The sequence below is a fragment of the Heterodontus francisci genome, chromosome 8 (assembly GCF_036365525.1).
Source record: "Heterodontus francisci isolate sHetFra1 chromosome 8, sHetFra1.hap1, whole genome shotgun sequence".
Taxonomy (NCBI): domain Eukaryota; kingdom Metazoa; phylum Chordata; class Chondrichthyes; order Heterodontiformes; family Heterodontidae; genus Heterodontus; species Heterodontus francisci.
The window spans coordinates 98,392,601-98,419,012 of record NC_090378.1 but is presented as its reverse complement, the minus strand read 5'-3'; the positions used below and the strand labels follow the sequence as shown (position 1 = coordinate 98,419,012).

The 26,412-nt window shown below is 43.0% G+C and overlaps 1 protein-coding gene across 6 annotated transcripts in view; it reads left to right on the top strand.

The window, feature by feature from the left end:
• Positions 1-26,412, top strand: part of rgl1 (ral guanine nucleotide dissociation stimulator-like 1) — a 299,289-nt gene that overhangs the window by 261,115 nt on the left and 11,762 nt on the right. For all 6 annotated transcript variants that reach the window (XM_068037816.1, XM_068037818.1, XM_068037817.1 and 3 more), the window contains exons 11-19: positions 257-472; positions 2,833-2,936; positions 3,586-3,670; positions 7,550-7,639; positions 10,689-10,775; positions 11,384-11,416; positions 13,188-13,309; positions 14,931-15,020; positions 25,084-25,276. In XM_068037816.1, the coding sequence (XP_067893917.1) occupies positions 257-472; positions 2,833-2,936; positions 3,586-3,670; positions 7,550-7,639; positions 10,689-10,775; positions 11,384-11,416; positions 13,188-13,309; positions 14,931-15,020; positions 25,084-25,276 (1,020 nt within the window). The remainder of the gene's footprint in view (positions 1-256; positions 473-2,832; positions 2,937-3,585; positions 3,671-7,549; positions 7,640-10,688; positions 10,776-11,383; positions 11,417-13,187; positions 13,310-14,930; positions 15,021-25,083; positions 25,277-26,412) is intronic.

The following is a 26,412-nucleotide window of genomic DNA, read 5'->3' as shown; positions in this document are numbered from 1 at the left end:
CTGTCTGTCTGTGCACATTCTGGGGTAGAAATTTGTCTCGAGTGGTGGTGCAAAATGTGTGGTATTGGATCAGCCACTCATTATACGGAGCACCCAATATTCATCATACACCTGGTCTTTCAGCTTTAACCATGGTATTGCAAAATAACAAGGCTAATTGACCCTTAGATGGATAATTTTTGTTTTTACTTATTTTTTCGAATGGTGCATGGTACTGGAAGCATTATAATATTTGTCTTTTTTTATTTTTGATCAGGAATTATTCAAGAAAGTAGTCCCCCACCACTGCCTGGGGTGCATCTGGTCCCGGCGGGACAAGAAGGAAAACAAGCACCTGGCACCTACCATCCGGGCCACTATCACCCAGTTCAACATCCTCACAAAATGTGTCATCAGCACCATATTGAAGGACCTGCAGCTTAAGCCACAGCAGAGAGCCAGAATCATTGAGAAGTGGATCAACATTGCTCAGGTACTGCATTGTTTATAGATTAGCCTATGTGAAAGGCCAAATTTCACAATATGAGAAGCCATCAAGGTGGAAGACAGCCTGTCAATCAAGACCAAGCAGCTCAGAAATAGGTGATTAGATGTGAAACTCAGGTTTTGAAAGCCTGTTACATTGTAGGAGAGGGAAGACCTGAGCAAGGGAAGTTTCTGAGGAAGAAGAGTTTGAATGTTTCTGTAAAATGGTCAATTCTGGCACTATTTCTGTAGTGCTAAGAGCTTGGGAGCTTAAATCAGTATAATTTGTGTTTTTTCCCCGCAAGCACCCAGTATATGCTAGAAATTGTATCCCTTCGCCTCAAATAACATAGTAAACTGGATAACCAACTTCTTAATTCGCAATGTCTATTACTGAAGTTGTTTTGCTGGCTCTTGTGCATTAGAGATCCCATGATCACATTGCTGTCAGGCATTACTTAATTGTACAAAATATATGGCCTCCATATGTCTGTTTTTTTAGCTGAAATGCTTCAATGATCTTACATTTTTAAAAATGCAAAACCATTGTTGGCTGTGCTGTGGGTCAAGACCTCTGCCCTTTCTAATCCAAGGCTTTATTAACGATTGATTTCCTTGAGGAAAAATGGAAGGGGAAGGATGTCTGAAGAGGAAGATACTGGCATTACATAGCTAACATTTCATGCCTCAGTTAATGCTTGCATTTGAAGATGAACATTTGAAAAGAAATCTAATATTCTATGTGGAGGGAAAAAGCACATTAATTTCAGGTTTTTAATTGTACTTCAAAAATGAACTTGCCTATTAGGCATCGCATAGTGTAGTTTGTCTTTCTGCCCCGCCCCCCTCCCCCCCACCCTTGCTGTAATTCATTAATATTTCTATTTTATTCTCCATTTTCTCCCTTCCAGTCTAAATTCTTGCTGGTGTATGATCCCATGCCCAAATGACTGCCCTCCGACATCTTGCCGAGTTGGCTGCTTGTCATGTGTTTGCCCAAAGTGCTGAATGATAGCATATTAATCAGTTGGGAAAAGGGGGATGAGGAGGAATCACATCTGAAGCCAAGTCTGTCCTTGCCGTATACCTGAATACATGCAGATTCCCACAGGTATGATTGGAAAGAGATCAGGGCTGGAATTTTATGTGTCGTCCACCACCCCCCCCCCCCCCCCCATAAAAAAGAGCGGTATGATGACCGGTGTTAGGGTGGTGGTGGGGGTGTAAAATGGAGCGGGAGGCTTGGTGACCCTTCCCAACCCATTTCCCTTAAGTGGTATTTTGGCAGGGGTGGGGGAGGGGGTGCGGGGAGGACCTTCTGATCAGGCACCCTGTGCCCGATGCCCTAATATCCAACATGCCCCCCCCCCCCCGTACTCCCAATTGACCTCCCTTGCCTCACAGGGGCCCTACCGAACGCCCCCGGCAAGGCCCAAAAGCGTACTGGTTCTCTGGGGCTCCCCGACATCATCTGTCTTCAGCTAGGATGCAGTCCCACTACTCCCGGTGGCGCTGCTGGGACAGAGATTTGCTGATTGGCCAGCAGCTCCATTACGTGGGACTTCCTGCCTCAATGAGGTGGAAGTCCCGCCTCAGACCAATTAAGAGCCTGGGGACCGTAAGATCCGAACTGGGTCCCCAGACCCGGTGGGGGCGGGATCGCCACCGAGTCTTCAGTCTGTGGATGGCTCCATCCACCAAGAGTAAAATTCCAGCCCAGGAATGGGAATTCTGACTGACTTATTTTTCTCTTTGCCTCCATTGGGCCAAGGGCATGGAGGACACCCCTGCTGCTGCCCTGGCTGAGATTAGCTAACTCAATATCAACAGTTTTATTTTAGTCCAAAGGTAGCTAATAAAAGTGCACTCGATTTTTGTATGCTTTTCTTTTCAGATGGTTATCTTGTGCTGCCAGTGCTGCCCTTCTCCTCTTGTCAGACATTACAATTTATTATTTGTCAGCCAAATACAAAGGGCAGGAAGACTTCCCCTCCCCTCTCTTTCTCCCTCCTCCACCCCCCAACCCACCTCCACCCCCCAACCCACCTCCACCCCCAACTGCTCCCCACATGAGTCTCTGTCTGGATCATGCTCATTCTGAAGCCTCCTTCAATGTCAATGACCATAGCTGTAGGCCACCTGTCAAAAGTTGGCAGACAATGAACTGAAGAGGTTTTTATAGCGGGAAAATAAATGAATAACAAGCTCTGTGTTGCCAAGAAGTGTGAAAATGTATTTTCCATGAATCTGTTTTTAATGCTGTTATTTTCACAGCTGATCTTTTTGGTAGAACAGTTCAAAAGCCTGAGGTGTCGGGAAACTAGCAGCCACTGATATTTATGCAGAACTCTCTTGTTTTCCTAATAGGAATGCAGGTTCATGAAGAATTTCTCCTCGCTCCGTGCCATTGTTTCCGCCATGCAGTCAAACCCCATCTACAAATTGAAGAGGACTTGGGCTACTGTATCAAAGTAAGTTCCTTTTTCAAAGTAGCCATGTAATGTTTTGAATAAAAATGTGGTAATGAGTTGCAGAGTCAACCCTGAGCTTCCTTGCACAGTGAGCTTCAGATTCTAGATGTGTTGGCAGGGCTACTAGAGACACTATGGTGCACCTCTAACCACTGGCTCATTGCCAGAAGTCTGTCATTCTTTGGCTAGAGAATGAGAGTTTGCTGAGGAGTTTTCTTGAGTAGAATAATAAAACTGTTCAACTCAAACTTCAAACTATTGCGTTTCAAAGTTGATCTGTCATTACATGTAACTGGGTACAAAATTCTCCCTCTGTGGATATGTTGCATCCAGTGGTGGTTTCTATAAGATGCTAAAAGCACAGAAGAAGCAATCTTTTATCTCCTGAGGAAGAGTGCTAAACCTTTTAAAACATGCTTCTGTAGTTTTGATCGTGTTTGGATTTTTAGGTTTCTTGGAAGTTTCTCTTGCTGCCATGAGATTTACCAAAGGGTAGCTAATGCCCTGCATTGAATTTAGTTCTGTGAAACTCTTAAATGCTTCCCCACCCTCTGTTACCTCTATTACCTGCTTAACGTTTGAGTCCTTGACAGCCATTGGTTAATCTGCCTCTATTCTTGTGATTAATTTGTCTCATTCTCTTGATTAGGGACAGCATGTCGATGTTCGAAGAGCTTTCAGAAATATTCTCCAATCAAAATAATTATCTGACGAGTAGAGAGCTGCTAATGAAGGTAAGATGTTGCACTTGGCCCAGTGTAACCATATTCATCGGATGTTCAGTGTTTTTTTTTTAAATGCCTGCAATGTGTTAAATTGGCAGCTGACTGCATATGGGTGTTGTCAACTGATCAAGCAGCAAGGGAAATGTGCACTGTGTACTAGGTGGTCTGGCTTGGCCTCAAGTCTTCAAAGCCTCTGTTAATCTGGATACATATAATGGAGATAGATACTATAATTAACTTTTTTAATAAACATACTTCTAGCTTGGGTTTGCTGACAATGATGCAACCTTAGTAATAAACCCTGAGAAAGAGAATCTATCTTTGAAATTTGAACTCTTTGACCAAGTGTAAAGTGGAATTTGTGCCAGTGATTTTTCCTTTTTGCTTTGTGCAGTGGGAGGGCCTTTTAATTGAAACCCAAGGTGTGGCACTTACACATTTAATTGATTCCCAAAAGTAATTATCAGTTGAATTACCACCTGTTTTTCTTCTTTTTCCTGCTTGTGTTCTCTAATAAAGGTAGGTAACTGCATGGGAACTGGGACATATTTAGAATATTTCATTGTTGAATATTTCAGACTGTAATTATCTAATTTTATATTGTTTGTGCCAAAACAGCCACAAATTAGAGCATCTTGCCTCTTCAGGTTCCATACCTCTTTATTCCCAGAGTTTAAGGCTGTCCACTGAATGTGCCATTTAGGCCAAGAACAGTTTCATAACTCCTTTTCTCTGGTGTGCATAGTGTTACGACCGAGGTTGGATGAATGTACTATCTTTCTCTAGTTCCACTTCTCCACTGGTCACAACATATATTTAAATGTTTTACCCAGTTGCTGATACAGCCATTTATATACTTTATCTATATTTAGTTTCAGAATAAAAATCCACCAACCAGGTTTCTTATACAACAAAATTATTGATTTATTATAAAACAAGACTTATTCAATAAAGATGGAAAGCTTATTAACACAGTTTGAAATATGAAAGTATAAATGGTTACCCTTCTAAAATAACCTAACACACATGCACACACTGGTTTAAAAACAAAAATAAAGAAAAATGAAAAAACTGGCTCTGCAGAGATCAACTTTAAAAAATAAACTACGACTTTGGCCAAGTTATTGTCAATTCTTGAAGTAAAAAGGATAAGATGTGGAATGTTCCAGATGGCCTTTGGTGTGGCGTCCAAATACACGGCTGTCACTGGGATGTTGCTTGAGCAGTTCTGTTCAAGAAATGTCGGAGTAGCCTTGCAGGCTTTTCGTGAGAATTACTCCTGGTGGTTTCAGCTATCACATTGGATTCTCAAAAGATTTTTCAGGATGGATAGAAAAGGGTAAGTTGGATGGCTTCTCATTTAGCAGGCTACACAACAGGCCACGCCCAAATCGGAAAGCCAGAACTACTGACAACCGTAAACCTAGACTTGTGACTTCTCTGAACAACTCCAATAACCAACAAGGCTACTTGTTTAATAAAAGCAAAATACTGCAGATGCTGGAAATCTGAAATAAAAACAAGAAATGCTGGAAATACTCAGGTCTGGCAGCATCTATGTAGAGAGAAGCAGAGTTAACGGTTCAGGACAGAGACCCTTCTTCAGAGTTCTGAAGACGGGTCTCTGACCTGAAAGACTACTTGTTTGTTTAGCACTTCATTGTCTCTTCCAGTAAGTGTTTCTTTTTTTAAAAAAAAAATCCAAAGTGTCCTTCCAGTAACTTTTCCAAAAAAAAACTAAGCCAGGCATCCCCTCAGTCTTTCAAATGAACCAATTTTCATAATCTTTTAAACAAGAGTCCACAAAAAGATTAATAATGGAAGCACCTTCATGGCAATAGCAATAGCAAAAAAAAAAAGGTACTACCTGAATATTTTGAAAGCTCAGAAAGACAACTATGTATACCAAAGTCATGAGTATCAAAAAAAAAAACAAGCCTGGCTGAGAATACACGTTTACCCTATTTTGGAATTGGCATGCAACACTTGACTCTTGGTGTCTAAAAAAGACCAAAATGTGTTCAATCAAATTGAGAGGTTTTGAAAGGCTTGCCTGTTTTAAAGTGCGTGTGTTTGGTATGATTTTGCAATGCCCTGCTGTCGTTTACAAAAGAATGAGTTGATGTAACCTTTTTGGCTTGCTGTGTTTGGCATTACGACAACAATTCAATTCAGCTGTTGTTTGTTAGACTTCTAGGAATTGCAACGAGTACATTCTTCTCTCCTCCTCCTACTCCCCAGACCCGTCAGCCTTAACCACCCACCCCCCCCCCCACTCCACCATCTTCGTTGCTACCACCAGGCTGTTATTTCTTGCTTGGCTCCGTGAGATTTTTTTAAATATCTTCTCCAGGCCTCCCCTTTTTAAACACATTATTCACTTCATTGATTTGGATTAATGGGTCCAATAGGATTTTAAATAGAATGATTGGGTTGAATGGTCAACACCATAGTTAAGTACATGAAGTCAACCCCCCAATTCATATTATGGCTTCTCTGCCAGTTGTAGCAAGTCAGTGTGTCTTGTGCGTTTTAGGAAATGTTTAAACAACTGACACACTCAACAAAGTCCTTTGCATACAGTATAACATGGGGCACCTTTATCGCCACGATAAGACACCGAGAAGCCACCATTTCTGGCCTCTACTATAGTTTCCTTCCTTGCTCGGATTGAACTGAACTATGAAAAATCTTAGCCTAATGTTTCATCTGGACCTAAGCCCCTCCATCACCAAGACCACTTGTGCTTTTGCATCATCACCTGCCTCCATACCTACCTAGCCCCAGTCTTCCTATGACCTTTAACCTTGCTTTTGATGCCTTGACTAGATGTGATGTCTTGACTAGATGGTTTCAATGTCCTCCTGTCTTCTAACCTCCATAAACTTAAACATGGTTCACACTGGCTGGTACCCAATCCTGCTAATCAGTCACTCTCCTCACTGACCTTCATTGGCTCCCTAATTTTCAAATCTTTATAGCCTTGTTTGCCCATGTCCTGAAACTTCCTGCTTCCTCTCCCAACCCTTCACCCATCTCTATTCTTTGTTTATATACAACCCCTTTCTTCACCGCACCATTGGTTGCAGAGCCTTCAATTGCTTCAGCCCAACTTTGGAACTCCTTAATTTCCTGACCGCCTCCACTTCTTCCCAGCTTGAAAAACCTTCTGCAATCCCATCTTTTCAACCAAGTTTTCAGTCATCTCTCCTAACTCTCTCATCATGCTCATTGTCCATTAATTTTCATCTATTTCATTCCTCTACTAACTAATTAATCTTGGTGTTGGTTAGTTATAAAAATCTTAATGCCAAATTACCACACCGCTACTCATTGTGCCAGGACAGAAAATAGTCAAAGCATGGGTTTTCTATTTAGTTTCTGCTTGATTTTAGATGTAGATTTTTGTTTGTAAATACAGGCAAAACATTATATTGTCGTCTATCATTTTTTTCCCCCTTTTTCTCTTTCATCTCCTAAAAGATTTGACTGGAGATGTAAATAACTTCAATCAGGTCACACTGCAAGCCACAGAGCAATTAATTTTTTGTCAATGGTAGCTCCAGTTTTATGCTCATCAATGTGTCACCCAGGAAGTGAATGCCCTCATTTGAATATTGTATTCTCTAAATGGGCCCAGCATGAATGTCAGTTTTGTGCTAAACTATTTTTGGTATGGGATGATTTGTAATTTCACTTCAAAACATTATCTGTGTATCACATGTTAAAGTTAGAATTTGCCCAACATTTTTTTCATAAGGCTTCAGATTTGTTAATTTTTTTTTTTTCAAAATTTGATCTGAAATCGCTGATCTTATTTCATTTGATGTTATGGGAGATTATTAGTTGGCCACATGTTAATAATTGGCTTTGTTCCTAAATCTTCAGGAAGGAACTTCAAAATTTGCAAACCTAGACAGCTGTGTAAAGGAAAACCAGAAACGGAGTCAGAAACGGCTACAGCTACAGAAAGACATGGTGAGTCACCCATTTATCTTCAGTACCAGGTGTGGAGTATTCTCAAAAATAAAACTCTTAACTTTGAACTGAAGTCTGTGACTTGTCTCTATATAATGCTGAAGCTTTGTCCTAAATTTGGATATGAACCAGTTCTCTCCTTGCAGTTATTATGAAGGCACCAATGTTGCTGCTTTTAAAAGTTTTCATGTGATTGGTTACAATTTAAAGAGTCAATTTAAGGAGTCAAGTGTTATAGGAGCAGACAGGAAAGTGAAGTTGGGCCACATTCAGATCAGCCATGATCTTATCAAATGGCGGAGCAGGCTCAAGGAGCACCTGGTTTGTACTTCTGTCTGTATGTAAAAGCTATAATTATATTTGCACTGCACTAAACTTATGTATGTAAACATGCATTGATTTATATAGGTCTGCATCATTTAGATGTAAAATTTTCTACATTTCAGTTATATAAGCGAACTTGTGGACCCAGATTAGTATACTTAGAAACTTCCCTATGGCCTAGTGGGTGAAGGCAACATCCTGGGTCAGATCACTGCTCAATGGACTGATGATCACCAGGGCAGAAACTGGGGTGCTACGGTTGGTCACAGCATCTTCGGATAGGAGACGAAGAATGCATCTAGCCTAAATAGATAATTTGGAGAGGCGTAATGGGCTCGGATGGCTGAATAGATTGGTTCTTGGGATGAGAGGGATGTCCTATGAGCATTGATTAAGTAGGCCTACACTCTGTCGAGTTTAGAAGAATGAGAAGTGATCTCATTGAAACACAAGATTCTGAGACGGTTTGGAAGCATTGGTGCTGAGAGGCTGTTTCTCCCCTGTTTGGGAACACTATGGGGCATTGTCACAGAATAACAGGTCAGCTGTTTAGGACTGAGATGAGAAATGTCTTTACTGACTATGGTGAATCTTTGGAATTCCCAACCACAGTCAGTGAATGTTCAGTCAGTGAGTATATTCAAGGCTGAAATCAACAGATTTTTGGACTCTGAGGGGATCTATGGATATGAGGATCAGGCGAGAAAATGGAATTGGAGTCTAAGATCAGCCATGATCTTACTGAATGGCAGAGCAAGTTCCAGGGGCCATATGACCTACTCCTCCAATTTCTTATCTTATATTCTTAAGAATGCCCTTCTGTGCTGTAAAATTATGCAAAACTGGTTTAAGTTCCTGTTAACAGTCCAGTAGCTCCTGCTGGAAAGTTGCATATGAGTATCAGATGAGGACCCAAATGAGTTCAGCTGTGATGTTCAATGATGGAATAGGCTGTCAGTGGTCATCTAGGTTACCAAATGAAGGTTATTCTCTGTACCACATTTCAGCCTTGAATTCAGTCAAATCTTTTACAAGATGAAGGGAAAAAATGATAGAGGACAATAGAGGGTGGCACAGTGGCGCAGTGGTTAGCACTGCAGCCTCACAGCTCCAGGGACCCGGGTTCAATTCTGGGTACTGCCTGTGCGGAGTTTGCAAGTTCTCCCTGTGTCTGTGTGGGTTTTTGCCGGGTGCTCCGGTTTCCTCCCACTGCCAAAGACTTGCAGGTGATAGGTAAATTGGCCATTGTAAATTGCCCCTAGTGTAGGTAGGTGGTAGGGAATATGGGATTACTGTAGGGTTAGTATAAATGGGTTTGGCCTAACCATCAGCCTCAAGAAAACGAACATCATGGGGCAGGATGTCAGAAATGCTCCATCCATCAATATTGGCGACCACGCTCTGGAAGTGGTTCAAGAGTTCACCTACCTAGGCTCAACTATCACCAGTAACCTGTCTCTAGATGCAGAAATCAACAAGCGTATGGGTAAGGCTTCCACTGCTATGTTCAGACTGGCCAAGAGAGTGTGGGAAAATGGCGCACTGACACGGAACACAAAAGTCCGAGTGTATCAGGCCTGTGTCCTCAGTACCTTGCTCTACGGCAGCGAGGCCTGGACAACGTATGCCAGCCAAGAGCGACGTCTCAATTCATTCCATCTTCGCTGCCTTCGGAGAATACTTGGCATCAGGTGGCAGGACTATATCTCCAACACAGAAGTCCTTGAAGCGGCCAACATCCCCAGCTTATACACACTACTGAGTCAGCGGCGCTTGAGATGGCTTGGCCATGTGAGCCGCATGGAAGATGGCAGGATCCCCAAAGACACATTGTACAGCGAGCTCGCCACTGGTATCAGACCCACCGGCCGTCCATGTCTCCGTTATAAAGACGTCTGCAAACGCGACATGAAATCGTGTGACATTGATCACAAGTCGTGGGAGTCAGTTGCCAGCATTCGCCAGAGCTGGCGGGCAGCCATAAAGACAGGGCTAAATTGTGGCGAGTCGAAGAGACTTAGTAGTTGGCAGGAAAAAAGACAGAGGCGCAAGGGGAGAGCCAACTGTCCAACAGCCCCAACAAACAAATTTCTCTGCAGCACCTGTGGAAGAGCCTGTTACTCCAGAATTGGCCTTTATAGCCACTCCAGGCGCTGCTTCACAAACCACTGACCACCTCCAGGCGCGTATCCATTGTCTCTCGAGATAAGGAGGCCCAAAAGAAAGTATAAATGGGTGGTTCTTGGTCGGCACAGACTCGGGCCGAAGGGCCTGTTTCAGTGCTGTATCTCTAAATAAATATAATTTTCCTGTATTTACAAATAAATGAACTGCCTGTAGTTTAGGGTTGAGAGAGACAATATTGTATTCAACCAATGCTGTTTATGTACATTATATTTGTACATAATTACTTATATAACTGAAGTATTCACAATAAGCAAGAATCGTTAATGCCATTTGTAACCCCTAGTGTGTGGAAGAGCGCCTAACTTTCAAATTACAAAGTTACCCAAAGATTGAGATTGGTTAACGCAACACAAACCAGGGATCAAACTCTGAACTTTCCTGGTCTATATGGATCTAGCTTTGTATCCCGCTGTACCGTTCTGTATTTAAATAGTCTCAATGTTCTGGTTGCAAATTGTTAAGCATGGGTAGTATGTTTAGGAAAAGTGGTAATTAACACATTCAAAATAGGTTGAACAAATTTGCCTTTACTTGATAGGGTGTGATGCAAGGAACTGTACCCTACCTTGGCACATTCTTGACTGATCTGACGATGTTGGACACTGCTCTTCCAGATTATGTTGACGTGAGTCTGTTCGTTTTACTGCATGTTGAGATTTCTCCTTTGCTGATGGTTGCTACAGTTACCATATCAGTGCAGGTTTCTTGAAGATGAGAGTCAAAGCAACAATAAAACAACCAATGAGATTGATCCAAGATATGCATGAGAAAAAGTACATGTGTGGTTATGGTAATTTGATGTTTTGCACTGTGAATCAAACACTGTAAATGAGGAGGCACGCAAGTTACTATGCAGCTGGTTATGAATATAGCCCTATTTTTTCTGTATCTTGAAAATGTTGTATAAACTGCATACTTTGATTATGTGCAGGTAATTTTTCTGTTAATTGGACATCATGCACCATTTCATTCTCAGGTAGCTGCTGACTTGGGTAATTAACTTGATTGTTGATGAATTTGACTGTAGAGAAGGACTTGTCTATGTACAAAATAATGACCTGGCAGTGCATGTATTGCATCATTGGTGTTTTACACATGGCTGCATACTAATTTGGAACCAAGTTTACAGGGCTTGTATTTCACTCCTGACCATTCAAGTTCATAATTTTGTAGTATAATCCAACCTTTCTACAAGTCAAATTAATGTTTTGTGTCCTTGTTTGTCTCCTATAGGGTGATTTGATCAACTTTGAAAAGAGACGAAGGGTTAGTATGAATGACTACATTTGGAAAAACTTTTAAAGTTGTATGTGGAGGATTGAGGGGGGCGGGGGGGGAGATGGTGGAAACATGATCTTGAATGTTATTGGGCTTTCTTTTTCTCATGGGTTGGGGGAGAGGGTTGTCCAAAACTTAAGTACAAGATAGTCACTAATAAATCCAGTAAAGAATTCAGGAGAAACTTCTTCACCCAGAGTGTGATTTGTGTGCAGAACTTGCTACCGCAGGGAGTAGTTGTGATGAATAGCACAGATGTCTTTCAGGGGAAGCTAAATTAGTGCATGTGGGAGAAAGAAATAGAATGATATTCAGATAAGGTCAGATGAAGTAGGGTGGAAGAAATATAAACACTGGCACAGACCAGCTGAGCCAAATAGCCTTTTTCTGTGCTGTTAACTTGATGTAATTTAGCTTCCAGCAGTCACTGCCAGGTATAGCCTGTACCTGGTGTTGATACGTGAATGAAATTATTAATTAATTATGTCTAGCTGTGACTGAAAGTTTTTCAATAATCATGAACTTGGATGGATAATTTCTCAATATTTCACTTAGTATTTCCTTCAGAAGATAGACGTCAGTTACATTCATGATATGTTGGAGATTCTAAGAGGGAATGCAGCTCTTAAGTTTATCACTGGTGATGGGCATATTTCCTTCATATTTCTGACTTTGCTAGTACCAACTTTTCAAACATGCATTTATTGCCATGGTCACTGTTAAGGATATTTGTAGTATTTTCATTTCATGCCACAGCATTCTGCAGAGAACCTGAAAATGATAACATGATGGGAATTTGACCATGTGGAGAGCAGTGAAATTTCATTTCTGAAAGTGCAAAATGAGCTCCAATTTTACCCTAACCAGGAAATGGAGTGGGTTCAGGTCCAATGCAGTTTACACCCCGCTCAGTTTGACTTCAATGGATTGTAAAACCAACTGGGATGCAAAATGGGCATTTGCCCCTAAACCTGTACGATTCCAGCAAGATGAATGGGTTAAAATTGGGGCTATAAATCTATCAAACACTACTTTAAGCAGTGGATGATGTATAAAGTGTGTTTATTTTAATGGGCCTGTTGAATATTGACTTACACTTTACACCCCAACAGTAACAGGCTGTTGTCAAAGTTTGACGGGGAAAAGTCTTTCCCTTTTTATCTGTCAAACTGTCACTAAATACAAGATGCAGCAGAGAACCCAAAACTGATCAAAAGAAAACACTGCAGTGTTGCAGTTCAGAATATTCCAGCCGCACTCAGTCCACAAAGTTTACCCTGGTGTACTCTTGAAAAATCCACAAACATTTCAGCACTCATCTTGGATCATTAACGATAGATGAGCCACTGCTTTTGTACTCATAAGAATTTCTTTCCAATAAGCTAACAATCTTGAATAATGTTTCTTTTTTCTCAGTCCTATATCGGTTTATTATGGTTCTAAAGTGAATGCTTGATTTAATTTTTTTTTTAAATCCATCTTTGAGGCACTGTGCTGAGAGGAATGGTGGCCTGAAACCATCCTTGGATAACCTGTATAGATTCATCCCTTAGGTGCCACATCAGTGCCATTTTTTTCCCCCAATGCAGTGAGACTTTGAAGCTTGATTTACTGTGCATTGAGTATCTATCTGGCAAACAAAGTTTTTAAGGGTATTTTTTGTTTAGGACTTAATAGTACCACTGTCTAGGTATAGCAGTAGCAATGTTTTGTGTATTTTTAAAAAACTTTTTAAATGTTTCTTTCCATACTCTTTCAGGAGTTTGAGGTGATAGCACAGATCAAACTGTTGCAATCTGCTTGTAACAGCTACTGCATCAACCCAGTCCCAAGGTTTCTCAAATGGTTTCACAGTCAACAATACTTGACCGATGAAGAAAGGTAAGAGTTATTGCGAGAATGTGCTAATCAAACAAATAAATGTTGTATGTGTAATCTTCTATGACTTTAATGGCTGTTCAATGTTTGTGAGCCTAATGGTTCAGTTAGTCTCTTCCCATTCCCTGGTTTCAAATAATTGTAATGGAATCTGACTTAGCAGGATAGTGCTAGCAACCCAACAAAACAGTTCTATTGTCATATCAAAATGAGTTTTATTAGTAAATGGTAACACACACCATACCAATAAGTCAACGAATACAGGAGAAATACAAAGACAATGTGAGAGAGATGCAGAGACCCCATTTTGGCAATCTAGTCAAGAGTTTCCACTTTGGGCGCAATTGGTAAATTGCGCTAGTTTTGAAAAGTGTTTCTTTTCCCTTCAAGTTTCTACTAAAACACATTTGCATATCACTGAACATAAAATTTGCAATAACCCAACACAATTGCTCAACTCTTTAGAAAGTGATTTAAAAAAAAAGAGTTGCTTAAAAATTCCTTGATCTAGTGGTAATGTGGTACAGTTTTATTAATACAGCTGAAAATGGGTGTTAGAAAAATTAAGCATTTTAATCAGTGTCTAGTCCACCACCTGTAAGTTACCAGAGTTTAAATAACTGAAAATGACTTTAAAAAATACAAACTATTTACTAGTTACATTGGTTTGCAGTAGTTGGTTTCTTAGTAAATGGGGAAAAAAGGTTTTTAAGATGTGCCTGTTAAGTGCTCTTGCACCTTTTTAAAAAAACTTAATTTTAAGCATCTCCTCGGGCCGTAAATGAACTTAATCAGTGGGTACCCACAATGATGATTAACTCTATCTTTGGGCATGGTCAGTTTTGTGGGTGGGGCAAGCTTAGAGTATGATTTTTAAACTAGCACAAAGCATCGCAGGAACTCGATTTGCACGAACATAAGGTGCACTTAAAATTCTAAGATCGTTTGGGCTGTTTTGGCTGATTTTCAGGCAAATTGCACTGAAAATTCAATTGCCATCCAGCAGAAATTCTTGCCCCTATGTTTTGTCTTTTCACTGCTGGTCAACATGACTTGTCCCTCATGTTAGTATCACTAGACCTAGCATAGTGTTAGCCACCTAATGTGACTGATCCTCCTCTTCCTTTCATTCCTTGTGAAATGTCCATTACCAGCTGTGTGCATTCTCATAGGGCAGATGAGGCCAGGTCCTCGCTTTGGTGTGAATCTGCAACTCATTCTATCACTCTAAGCACTGGAAGTTTAACTTCCAGTGCGAACCAGTTCACTTTCTACAAGCCCAGTAGTTGTTATTTTTCTTCTACCCAGTGTAAAGGTTGGACCATTTTTCTGTTCCCTTGTGTGTCCTGCAAAAAAGCTGTGATGGGTAGTAGCGGTGAGAATGTCTGACATGGAGTTACATTCTTCTCTTGCTGCTTTTCACACTGAAGACAAGATTGTGGCTTCAGTAGTGAGAATCATTCTGTCAATCATTAATCAAAGTAATGTGCTGTGTTTTTTTTGCCTGAAAAATGTGCCTTTTGGAAGTAAAATAATCATTCATGCAAATTTTATATAAATTACCAGAATATTATTTATATTCAGTTGAATCTTGTCTGAAATGTGCTTATTTGCCATCCTGCAGCTATAATGCCTCCTGTGAACTGGAGGCGGCCACCGATACCAGTCCCACATCGCCAAAGCCCAGAAAGAGTGTGGTGAAGCGTCTCAGCCTGTAAGTATCACCTAATAAGTGGCGACATCTCATCTGGTTACTTCAGGGGGCAACATTGTTCGTTATAGGGACCAGTGGACAGACATGATGTACAACAGCTTCATCGTGAATGAAACCTTTTTATGTGTAGCCCTTCGTGTTTTACTGGCTTGGGAAGATTTGATGTTTGATGCAGTTTAAGTAATTTGAGGCATATGATTAAGTGTAGCATACTTGGGAAGAGCAAGTGACATTGGACTCAAAGCTCTCCACCACTGGGGTTTTCCTCACCTCATGCCTGTATCTGTTGTACATTAATTGATCGAGATGGAATGCTTATGTTCAGTCAACAGCTTCATTGTATTATGTGACTCTCAGGATGGTAGAAGGCGAACCAGATGGGTCTAGGTCTTCTCGTGTCTAGTGGATTGTTACTTACAGGTGGTAAGGGGTGTGGGCATTTTCCACTGTTAACCTCCTAACTGACGGAGGTCCTGTTTTTACAATAATGAGTTAGCCCGAGTGTTTTACTTGCCAAATGTGCAGACAGTGCCAGGTTGTCTCGTAGGTTTATTACAGCAGATTAACTATTTATTGAACAATATTAATTCACTGAAATATTTGCAACACCACTCATGCACACATTCACTCAAGGATAGATAGAAGGTAAAGGGTAAGAGTTCAAGGTGTAGTAGATGGTACGGTAAACCTGTTGAATCTTCTAAGTAGGACACTATCTTTTAAAGGTGCAGGCCTGATGTTTGTAATCTTGAACTTGTTGAGGTGTTGTAGATTGCTGGTGGTGAATATTTCAGACTGGAGGTGGTGGGTCACTTTCAGTTGTCTGCTGCACCAAGTTGAAATGTAGAATTAGCAGCAGGGTTACTTCTAGTTTTGTCTGGATCTCTTTGTACAGCTTCTCGCTGGCCTGTTTTTCTGTAATGTCACTGTGATCTCTCTCTCGCGTGCGCGCGCGCGCTCTGTCGCTCCCTCCCGCACCACCTCTTTCTCCAGAGGGTTACCTTTTAAAGTCAAAAATCCATAAGTCTCTTGTTAATTGACACAAGGCCTTCTCCCCTGTTGTTACCACACAATGGACCAGGATGTGGAATGCATGGCTATCTATCAAAGTTTGAATGGGTACTATTCTGTTGTGATGTGTTGACTTCACACCTCCTTTGTCTCGGAAGGAAACCGTTAAATTCAGGAATGTCTCTTGATGGTTCCAGGATGAGTGTAGTCAATACCTCCTAGTCTGGTATGTATCCTTTTGTCCTTTCGAGATAGTGAGACAGTTTTTGAATATGCAATAATATAAAAGCAAAATACTGCGCATGCTGGAAATCTGAAACAAAAACAAGAAATGCTGGAATCACTCAGCAGGTCTGGCAGCATCTGTGGAAAGAGAAGCAGAGTTAACGTTTCGGGTCAGTGATCCGAAGAAGGGTCACTGACCCGAAACGTTAACTTTGAATATGCAAGCCAGGTCATCTGACCTTCGGTCGTTTTGCAGCACATTGTCCTTTTTTTTAAAAAAAAGAAGTACATTCAAAGAGTCGACAATGAATAAAGTTTGTGTCTTAAAAGTAGGAGTATGGTCTGTCTTTACTGGGCATGACAGGTTCCTATGAGTTATTCCTCTCCCAGTATCCATGGATTGCAGTTTATGCACTGTGGCTAGATTCCACCTTTTCAAATTTGTATTTACAAGAGGGAGAAGAAAAATGTATTCAAATGAAAGGACGTTGCAGGTAGTTGTGAGTTTACATAATGGAAACTGAAGTGGTTTGACTATTTGAATCAAAATCAGATCTACTTTCCACTTTGCCTGAAACTTATTCTGTTTTAATGTGTCAGCAAGCAGCGAAAAAAAAATCCTCTACCGTGCTAATCTATCTTGAGTAATTCATGTTTGAAACTACAGTACTCTGATATACTTCCATGTGCAAGTTAACATAGTAACTGTTTGTGTGTGTGTGTGTGTATATATAGGCTTCAAAGTCATTGTTTTCAGGATTTCTGTGGCTGAGTTATCTTTTATTTCTGTCCAGTGGACAAGGACTGAAGAGATATCAGCCAAGGGATTTCCCCATGGAGAGGTTCAGAGGGAGAGTCACCCCTTGTCCTGTTGTACCTTGTCTGCAGTGTGGCATATGGTACATAGAAACCAAGAATGGGAAGGGAAACACTTCACTGCCTGGTATATCTTCCCTCTACATGATTATGTGGGTTTTCTATACATCTTATGTGGGCTACTGTAGCTTAATTGTTGTCACACTCTAAGAACCAGAATGAACGCTAGTGTATTTGATCCGCAATACGAGATTGCGAGCTATCTGCTCTTGCGCCCCTGTACCATTTAATGCCTAATATTTCAACACCCAGGGATTCAAAGTGCTAAATTATCATTTTGTTTGCAGCAAGCAATCTGTGCCAAACAACTGGTTTGCTATTTATACATATTTTCGTGGATCAAGCTGCAGGGAGTGGAAAGTTGTAGCAGCCAGTGGGGCTAATCAGTTATTCCCACTGTGTTGCAGATCCTTAAAGCAAATCATTAGTTGATGCTTCACTTTATTTCAAGTGACTATTCAGAAGTCATGACCTATTTTTGGATGTTGCTGCTCTGTAGCTAATGACTATGCTGTACATGGCCTACTGCATGTGCCAATGGTTTTATGCAACAGCATTAGTTATCCCCTGCCACATCTTCGAGCACATTCAAAATAGCCAATTGGCTATTTTGTGTTTTGTCAGCTGGGATGGGTTAATTTGCATTTCAAGTCAGGAAAAAGTTGTCGCAAAGTTGCTGCTAGATTGTATTATGAGGAGCTGCCGTGCTTTCCACAACAGCAGTTTCCCATTACGTGTTGTACATTAGCTATAATTTTTTTCATTTTTATTCCTGCCCCATCTTGCTACAAATAGAACATGTTATTTATAGCGACCAAATCATCTCTGATTGTATAATGGAAGGTGGCCTTGATTCCTATTAAAATGATTAATAGCATGGGTGCTGAGCTTATGTTAGCCTTAGCTCAATGGTAGCATTCTCAATCCCAGTCAGAAGGTCATGAATTCACGTTCCGCTCAAGTTTCTGAGTAGTTAATCTCGGCTGACATTCCAATGCAGTACTCAAGGGGTGCTGCATTGTCAGAGGTGCAGTGTTTCAGAAAGGACTTTAAAATGAGACCCCGTGTGCCCTCTTGGATGTAAAAGATCTCATGGCACTATTCAAAGAGCTGGGTCTCTGTACCAGTGTTCTCGTCAATATTTATCCCTCCACCAACATAGTTAAAACGCGTGATTGTCATTTATTTAAATACTGTCCTTGGGATACTGCTGAGCACAAATTGACTTGTGTTTCTGGTGGGCAACGGTAACTACACTGTGCGGTCTGACATCGTCATTGAGGCAGAACTTCCTCAAACTCATGAATAAAAATGCATCCCACTGTTTATCTCGCATGCTTTAACCGTGACTCCACCCTACTGTCCCAGTGTTCATTCAGGTTCAACCTCATGATGCAGAACAGCACAGTGCCCTGTTTGACCCTGAACTGGGCATTGCATTGCATAGGAACAGACGTAGGCATTTAGCCCCTCGAACCTGTTCTGAAATTCAATGAGTTCACGGCTGATCTGTGACCACACTCTCTGTCTGCCTCTCGCTCTCTGTCTGCCTCTCGCTCTCTGTCTGCCTCTCGCTCTCTGTCTGCCTCTCGCTCTCTGTCTGCCTCTCGCTCTCTGTCTGCCTCTCCCTCTCTGTCTGCCTCTCCCTCTCTGTCTGCCTCTCCCTCTCTGTCTGCCTCTCCCTCTCTGTCTGCCTCTCCCTCTCTGTCTGCCTCTCCCTCTCTGTCTGCCTCTCCCTCTCTCTCTGCCTCTCCCTCTCTCTCTGCCTCTCCCTCTCTCTCTGCCTCTCCCTCTCTCTCTGCCTCTCCCTCTCTCTCTGCCTCTCCCTCTCTCTCTGCCTCTCCCTCTCTCTCTGCCTCTCCCTCTCTCTCTGCCTCTCCCTCTCTCTCTGCCTCTCCCTCTCTCTCTGCCTCTCCCTCTCTCTCTGCCTCTCCCTCTCTCTCTGCCTCTCCCTCTCTCTCTGCCTCTCCCTCTCTCTCTGCCTCTCCCTCTCTCTCTGCCTCTCCCTCTCTCTCTGCCTCTCCCTCTCTCTCTGCCTCTCCCTCTCTCTCTGCCTCTCCCTCTCTCTCTGCCTCTCCCTCTCTCTCTGCCTCTCCCTCTCTCTCTGCCTCTCCCTCTCTCTCTGCCTCTCCCTCTCTCTCTGCCTCTCCCTCTCTCTCTGCCTCTCCCTCTCTCTCTGCCTCTCCCTCTCTCTCTGCCTCTCCCTCTCTCTCTGCCTCTCCCTCTCTCTCTGCCTCTCCCTCTCTCTCTGCCTCTCCCTCTCTCTCTGCCTCTCCCTCTCTCTCTGCCTCTCCCTCTCTCTCTGCCTCTCCCTCTCTCTCTGCCTCTCCCTCTCTCTCTGCCTCTCCCTCTCTCTCTGCCTCTCCCTCTCTCTCTGCCTCTCCCTCTCTCTCTGCCTCTCCCTCTCTCTCTGCCTCTCCCTCTCTCTCTGCCTCTCCCTCTCTCTCTGCCTCTCCCTCTCTCTCTGCCTCTCCCTCCTCTCTCTGCCTCTCCCTCCTCTCTCTGCCTCTCCCTCCTCTCTCTGCCTCTCCCTCCTCTCTCTGCCTCTCCCTCCTCTCTCTGCCTCTCCCTCCTCTCTCTGCCTCTCCCTCCTCTCTCTGCCTCTCCCTCCTCTCTCTGCCTCTCCCTCCTCTCTCTGCCTCTCCCTCCTCTCTCTGCCTCTCCCTCCTCTCTCTGCCTCTCCCTCCTCTCTCTGCCTCTCCCTCCTCTCTCTGCCTCTCCCTCCTCTCTCTGCCTCTCCCTCCTCTCTCTGCCTCTCCCTCCTCTCTCTGCCTCTCCCTCCTCTCTCTGCCTCTCCCTCTCTCTCTGCCTCTCCCTCTCTCTCTGCCTCTCCCTCTCTCTCTGCCTCTCCCTCTCTCTCTGCCTCTCCCTCTCTCTCTGCCTCTCCCTCTCTCTCTGCCTCTCCCTCTCTCTCTGCCTCTCCCTCTCTCTCTGCCTCTCCCTCTCTCTCTGCCTCTCCCTCTCTCTCTGCCTCTCCCTCTCTCTCTGCCTCTCCCTCTCTCTCTGCCTCTCCCTCTCTCTCTGCCTCTCCCTCTCTCTCTGCCTCTCCCTCTCTCTCTGCCTCTCCCTCTCTCTCTGCCTCTCCCTCTCTCTCTGCCTCTCCCTCTCTCTCTGCCTCTCCCTCTCTCTCTGCCTCTCCCTCTCTCTCTGCCTCTCCCTCTCTCCCTGCCTCTCCCTCTCTCCCTGCCTCTCCCTCTCTCCCTGCCTCTCCCTCTCTCCCTGCCTCTCCCTCTCTCCCTGCCTCTCCCTCTCTCCCTGCCTCTCCCTCTCTCCCTGCCTCTCCCTCTCTCCCTGCCTCTCCCTCTCTCCCTGCCTCTCCCTCTCTCCCTGCCTCTCCCTCTCTCCCTGCCTCTCCCTCTCTCCCTGCCTCTCTCTTTCCCCCCCCCCCTTTGTCTCCGATTCAGAATTAACTATTGACCCAGCACAACTGCCATTTTTCAGAAGAGTTCCAGACTTCCGTCACCCTTTCCGCATGAAAGTATTTCCTGATTTCGCTCCTGAAAGTTCTGTCTCAATTTTAGACGATGTTCCCATGTCTTAGGTTTGCCAGCCAGTGGAAGTATAGTTTCTCTCTATCAGTTCCCCTTGATACCTTACAAATCTTGATCACATGACCCTTTAATCTTCTACATGCTAGGAAATACAGCCCTAGTTAGTGTAATCTCTAAGTAAGAGGAAATTTAACCCTAGAACACCAGGTAGCGTTCTGGTAAATTTATGTTGCATTCCCTCCAAGGCCAATATATTCCATATTTTGTGAATCACCATAACCTTGTTTCCTTTTCCCCAAAGTCACATACAAGTGTCCTTACCTTTCCTCCATTGCTGCTGAAACCCCCCTCATGCTTTTGTCACCTTTAGGCTCACCTTCCCCAGTGTTGTCATCTGAAGCCTCCTATAGTACATTTTCCCTGAACTTCAACTCATCCAAAACTGTACTGCTCATCTTCTATCTGGAAGTCTGTTTTGATTCCCTATCACACACGTCCTCACCAACCTCCATTGATTCCCTATCTACAAAACAGTGAATCCTTCCATGGCCTTGCCCCTACCTCTGCAATTTCTTCTGTCCCTAAGGGCCCTTTCATACTCTCTGCTGATGTGATTCTGATCTTTATTGATTTTCTCCCTTCTCTCCATTTCATCATTGGTCGAAGAATCCTCAGCCATCTGGATCCTTCATCCTAAACCCCTCCATGTTGTTACATCTCTCCCCACCACTGAAACATATGATTGTATCCGCTCTATCTCTGAAGTGTCTTCGAACATTTGCTATGTTAAAGATGCTATATAAATGCAGGTTGCTGAGTACAAGTTCTATATTTGGCTGCACCAGTGTACTGAAGAGCAAATTCAGAGTTCACTATCCTTTTATAAAAGTTTCATTGTGTGCAGTTTCCATCAGGTAGCAATGGTGTTACTCCTTTTTTTTGCTTTGTTGCTCTTAAGATTTATCGTTTAGCCACACTCATGATGTTTCCACTCTGGCCAATTAAGTCTAGATTTTCTTGTTTATAAGAAACTGGTTAATGGCAGGGTTGGAATAACGCACTGTCAAGTCTAGGCTCATCTGAACAGGGAAAACAAAAAGCCTGATGAATTTTGTCCACCTATCACTGCTTTCCCTAACCCTGAGACCATGTAAACCACCTCTTCTGCCACTAGCAATGCTAACTTTATGATCAGCCATGACCATAATGAATGGCGGAGCAGGCTCGAATGGCCTACTCCTGCTCCTACTTTCTATGTTTCTAGGTGTTGGTGTATTACTCTTAAAGGCTCACACATCAGGTATAGCATAACCCAAGCTCATGGTTTTCACCATCAATATGCCTCAATTCCTAGTTTAAAAAAAAAAATCATTCCCAATTGCATCAGATTTTGCACTTTCACAACCACTAACCACCTGACTACTCGGAATGCGGTTGGCTCATTTTTTTTTGTGCTATTCTGTACGTTTGCATGCAATAACACCTGGTTTAAGGCTAGTTAAACTCATTTTATGTAAGAATCTTGCAGCTAACAGAAGAGACCCTCTTGGCTGGATGAAACCAATTCTGACCCATAACTGAACATGGGTGAGATTCTAAACGAGTACTTTGCATCGGTATTCACCGAGGAGAGGGACATGACGGATGTTGAGGTTAGGGACAGATGTTTGATTACTCTAGGTCAAGTCGGCATAAGTAGGGAGGAAGTGTTGGGTATTCTAAAAGGCATTAAGGTGGACAAGTCCCCAGGTCCGGATGGGATCTATCCCAGGTTACTGTGGGAAGCGAGAGAGGAAATAGTTGGGGCCTTAACAGATATCTTTGCAACATCCTTAAACACGGGTGAGGTCCCGGAGGACTGGAGAATTGCTAATGTTGTCCCCTTGCTGCAGAAGGGTAGCAGGGAAAATCCAGGTAATTATAGACCGGTGAGCCTGACGTCAGTGGTAGGGAAGCTGCTGGAGAAGATACTGAGGGATAGGATCTATTCCCATCTGGAAGAAAATGGGTTTATCAGTGATAGGCAACATGGTTTTGTGCAGGGAAGGTCATGTCTTACCAACTTAATAGAATTCTTTGAGGAAGTGACAAAGTTGATTGATGAGGGAAGGGCTGTAGATGTCGTATACATGGACTTCAGTAAGGCGTTTGATAAGGTTCCCCATGGTAGGCTGATGGAGAAAGTGAAGGCACATGGGGTCCAAGGTGTACTAGCTAGATGGATAAAGAACTGGCTGGGCAACAGGAGACAGAGTAGCAGTGGAAGGGAGTTTCTCAAAATGGAGACGTGTGACCAGTGATGTTCCACAGGGATCCGTGCTGGGACCACTGTTTGTGATATACATAAATGATTTGGAGGAAAGTATAGGTGGTCTGATTAGCAAGTTTGCAGACGACACTAAGATTGGTGGAGTAGCAGATAGTGAAGGGGACTGTCAGAGAATACAGCAGAATATAGATAGACTGGAGAGTTGGGCAGAGAAATGGCAGATGGAGTTCAATCAGGGCAAATGCGAGGTGATGCATTTTGGAAGATCCTATTCAAGAGTGAACTATACAGTAAATGGAAAAGTCCTGGGGAAAATTGATGTACAGAGAGATTTGGGTGTTCAGGTCCATTGTTCCCTGAAGGTGGCAACGCAGGTCAATAGAGTGGTCAAGAAGGCATACGGCATGCTTTCCTTCATCGGACGGGGTATTGAGTACAAGAGTTGGCAGGTCATGTTACAGTTGTATAGGACTTTGGTTCGGCCACATTTGGAATACTGCGTGCAGTTCTGGTCGCCACATTACCAAAAGGATGTGGATGCTTTGGAGAGGGTGCAGAGGAGGTTCACCAGGATGTTGCCTGGTATGGAGGGCGCTAGCTACGAAGAGAGGTTGAGTAGATTAGGATTATTTTCATTAGAAAGACGGAGGTTGAGGGGGGACCTGATTGAGGTGTACAAAATCATGAGAGGTATAGACAGGGTGGATCGCAAGAAGCTTTTTCCCAGAGTGGGGGATTCAATTACAAGGGGACACGAGTTCAAAGTGAAAGGGGAAAAGTTTAGGGGGGATATGCGTGGAAAGTTCTTTACGCAGAGGGTGGTGGGTGCATGGAACGCATTGCCAGCGGAGGTGGTAGACGCAGGCATGATAGCGTCTTTTAAGATGTATCTAGACAGATACATGAATGGGCAGGAAGTAAAGAGATACAGACCCTTAGAAAATAGGCAACAGGTTTAGATAGAGGATTTGGATCGGCGTAGGCTTGGAGGGCCGAAGGGCCTGTTCCTGTGCTGTAATTTTCTTTGTTCTTTGTTCTATGTCCACCTAATGCCATCACCATTTGTAATACAGTGGCACCAAGATGCATTGTACTTTGAAACGTTAGCATATTTGGAGAGGTCTAAGATTTGCCATAGTCCATGTCCTTGTCATTAAATTATATGGGCTGTAATTTGTGATCAGCAGTGAAATAATGCTGCTTGCTGCTGATTTTTAAAGAAAGTTGCCCACAAAGATCTAGCAATCTCTGGCGCAGATTTCCCCATTCCTGATGAATTTAAATCTGGCGCCAAGCGAAGGGGATCTTGGTGTCCAGCAGCAGTGATGTCAGTGAGCAGAGTAAGCAGCCAATCATATTGAAATATTTTCGCAGGCAGCAAAAAGCACTGACTCTCTTCATTTTTAATTTAAATATTCAGATAGCGAAATAAACGATTATTTGGATTAAGATTGAAACTAAAATATTATAAATCCATTTTTTTTTTTAAAGTTTGTTTATCATAATGGAGAAATTTGACATTCTGCAAATATAAAATTAGCTTTTCAGGGCTAGAGAGTGTGTTTAGATTCAAATCGACAATCTCATTAGGTTTCAATCAGGCACAGAAATCAAAGTCTCTGTACATTGAATCTCTACTGCCTTAATGCAGACAGTTCTATACAAAAGCACTGCAATATTCAAAATTGTGGTTAACATAAAAATATGCCCTAATGCCCCTATGGCTGGGGGACAAAATTTGTTGTTTAACACTCCTGTGAAGCAAGTTGGGATGTTTTACGATGTTAATACAAACTATATAAATAAAGTTGTTTACTGTTACTGTTAACTACCTCTGAAAGAACCTTTTTCAAATGTAATTCTTTGTGACTAAAATATAAATGGTTTAATAGGTTTTAGTAAAAAGTCACAGACCTGAAACACTAACTCACTTTTTCTCCAGAGATGCTGCCAGACCTTCTGCATATTTTCAACATTTTCTGTTTTTATTTCAATAAGTTGCATAACAGGCTCAGGATGGAATAGAGTAGGTGCTTCTAATATATTTCAAAAATTATTCATTTATATAGGACCATTGTTGGGTGTCCAACTACCAAGTTCTATCTGATTCAACAATAAACTCTCTGTCGAAAGTAGCAACTTTTAATAGTCTTTCATTGTTTTTGCTGATGAATCCCTTTCCCTCATGCAGGCTATTTCTCGGGACAGATGTTATTGCAAACAGCACTCCAACAAAGAACTGTGATCAGCCTAAATCCCCTCGGAGCGGGAGTTCGGGAGAGAGCATGGACTCAGTCAGTGTTTCATCGTCCGATTCCAGCAATTCTGAAATCGAAGAGCCCTGCACAACACAGATGGACGCTCCAGAAGGACCACAGATAAAGGTGACACAAAGAGGCATTCACCATGTAAAACATGTTGTCCTGGGAGGTTCAGGATCATCTAATCCTATCCAGACAAAGGCAAAATACTGTTGATGCTGGAAATCTGAAACAAAAACAGGAAATGCTGGAAAAACTCATCAGGTCAGGCAGCATCTGTGGGGAGAAAAGCAAAGTATTTCTCGCATTTTCTGTTTTAATTCTATCTAGATAATTTTTTTCTCCTATGTTTTGGCAGTCAATAGGATAGGAGAGGCGAATTTTCTGGGCCCTTTGGGGACAGGCTGGGAGGCAGAAAGGCTGGCAAAGTGGTGTGGGAAGGCTTCCAGGAGGTTGTGGGCATCTTCCCTCTTCTATGCCATTTTGCCAGTGGTGGGAAAGTTGGCAGCTCGGACACCAAACCCCCCACAAAGAGGCCAATTGTCCTACTTATGGCCAATTAAGAGTCACTTCCCGCCTCTGCAGGCATTTTGTCCACATAGGAAGGGGCTATCACCATGTAGGACGGCAGCCAGGTGAAACCTGGCAGCCTCCAATGAGGTTCCGTGTGAGGGCCCTCCTTTATGGGAACTACATGACCCAGGGAAGGACCTCCCAGTGACCACAGCCGACCTCCCGACAACAGCGCTGCTGCACTCAGCGATGCCATTTTACCTTTCTTTCAAGGGAGCCCGGCCATTGAGGCGTTCTCTCCCTGGTGTTGCAGCCTCATCAATGGCTGCTGCCAGCTGTGGTGCTGCTGAGCTGCCAGCCCTGTGGGCCAGCAGCACTTTGTGGGGTTGGAGTTGCTGGATGGGGGCCTCTTAATTGGCCGCCAACACCAATATGTCTCCCTGGGTACCGTGGTTGACAAGTGGAGTCACCTCCTGCTTTCGGTCCCAGCACCGGGACTTCTGCTGTCTCGCCACATTTCAGCCCGAGGTGTTAAAAAAGCTATAGGTCATCATCAGATTCCAGAAAAATTTTATAATTGGTTCCACAGAGTGAAAACATTTGATTTATGTGATATGCAAGCTTGGCTTTTGTGTAATATTTTATATCATTTATATATGTACAAAGGAAGCTTTGCATGTTTAAAAAAAATTAATTTTCACACTAATAGCCAAAATCTTTAAGTTTAATTCCTTAAAAATCTTTAA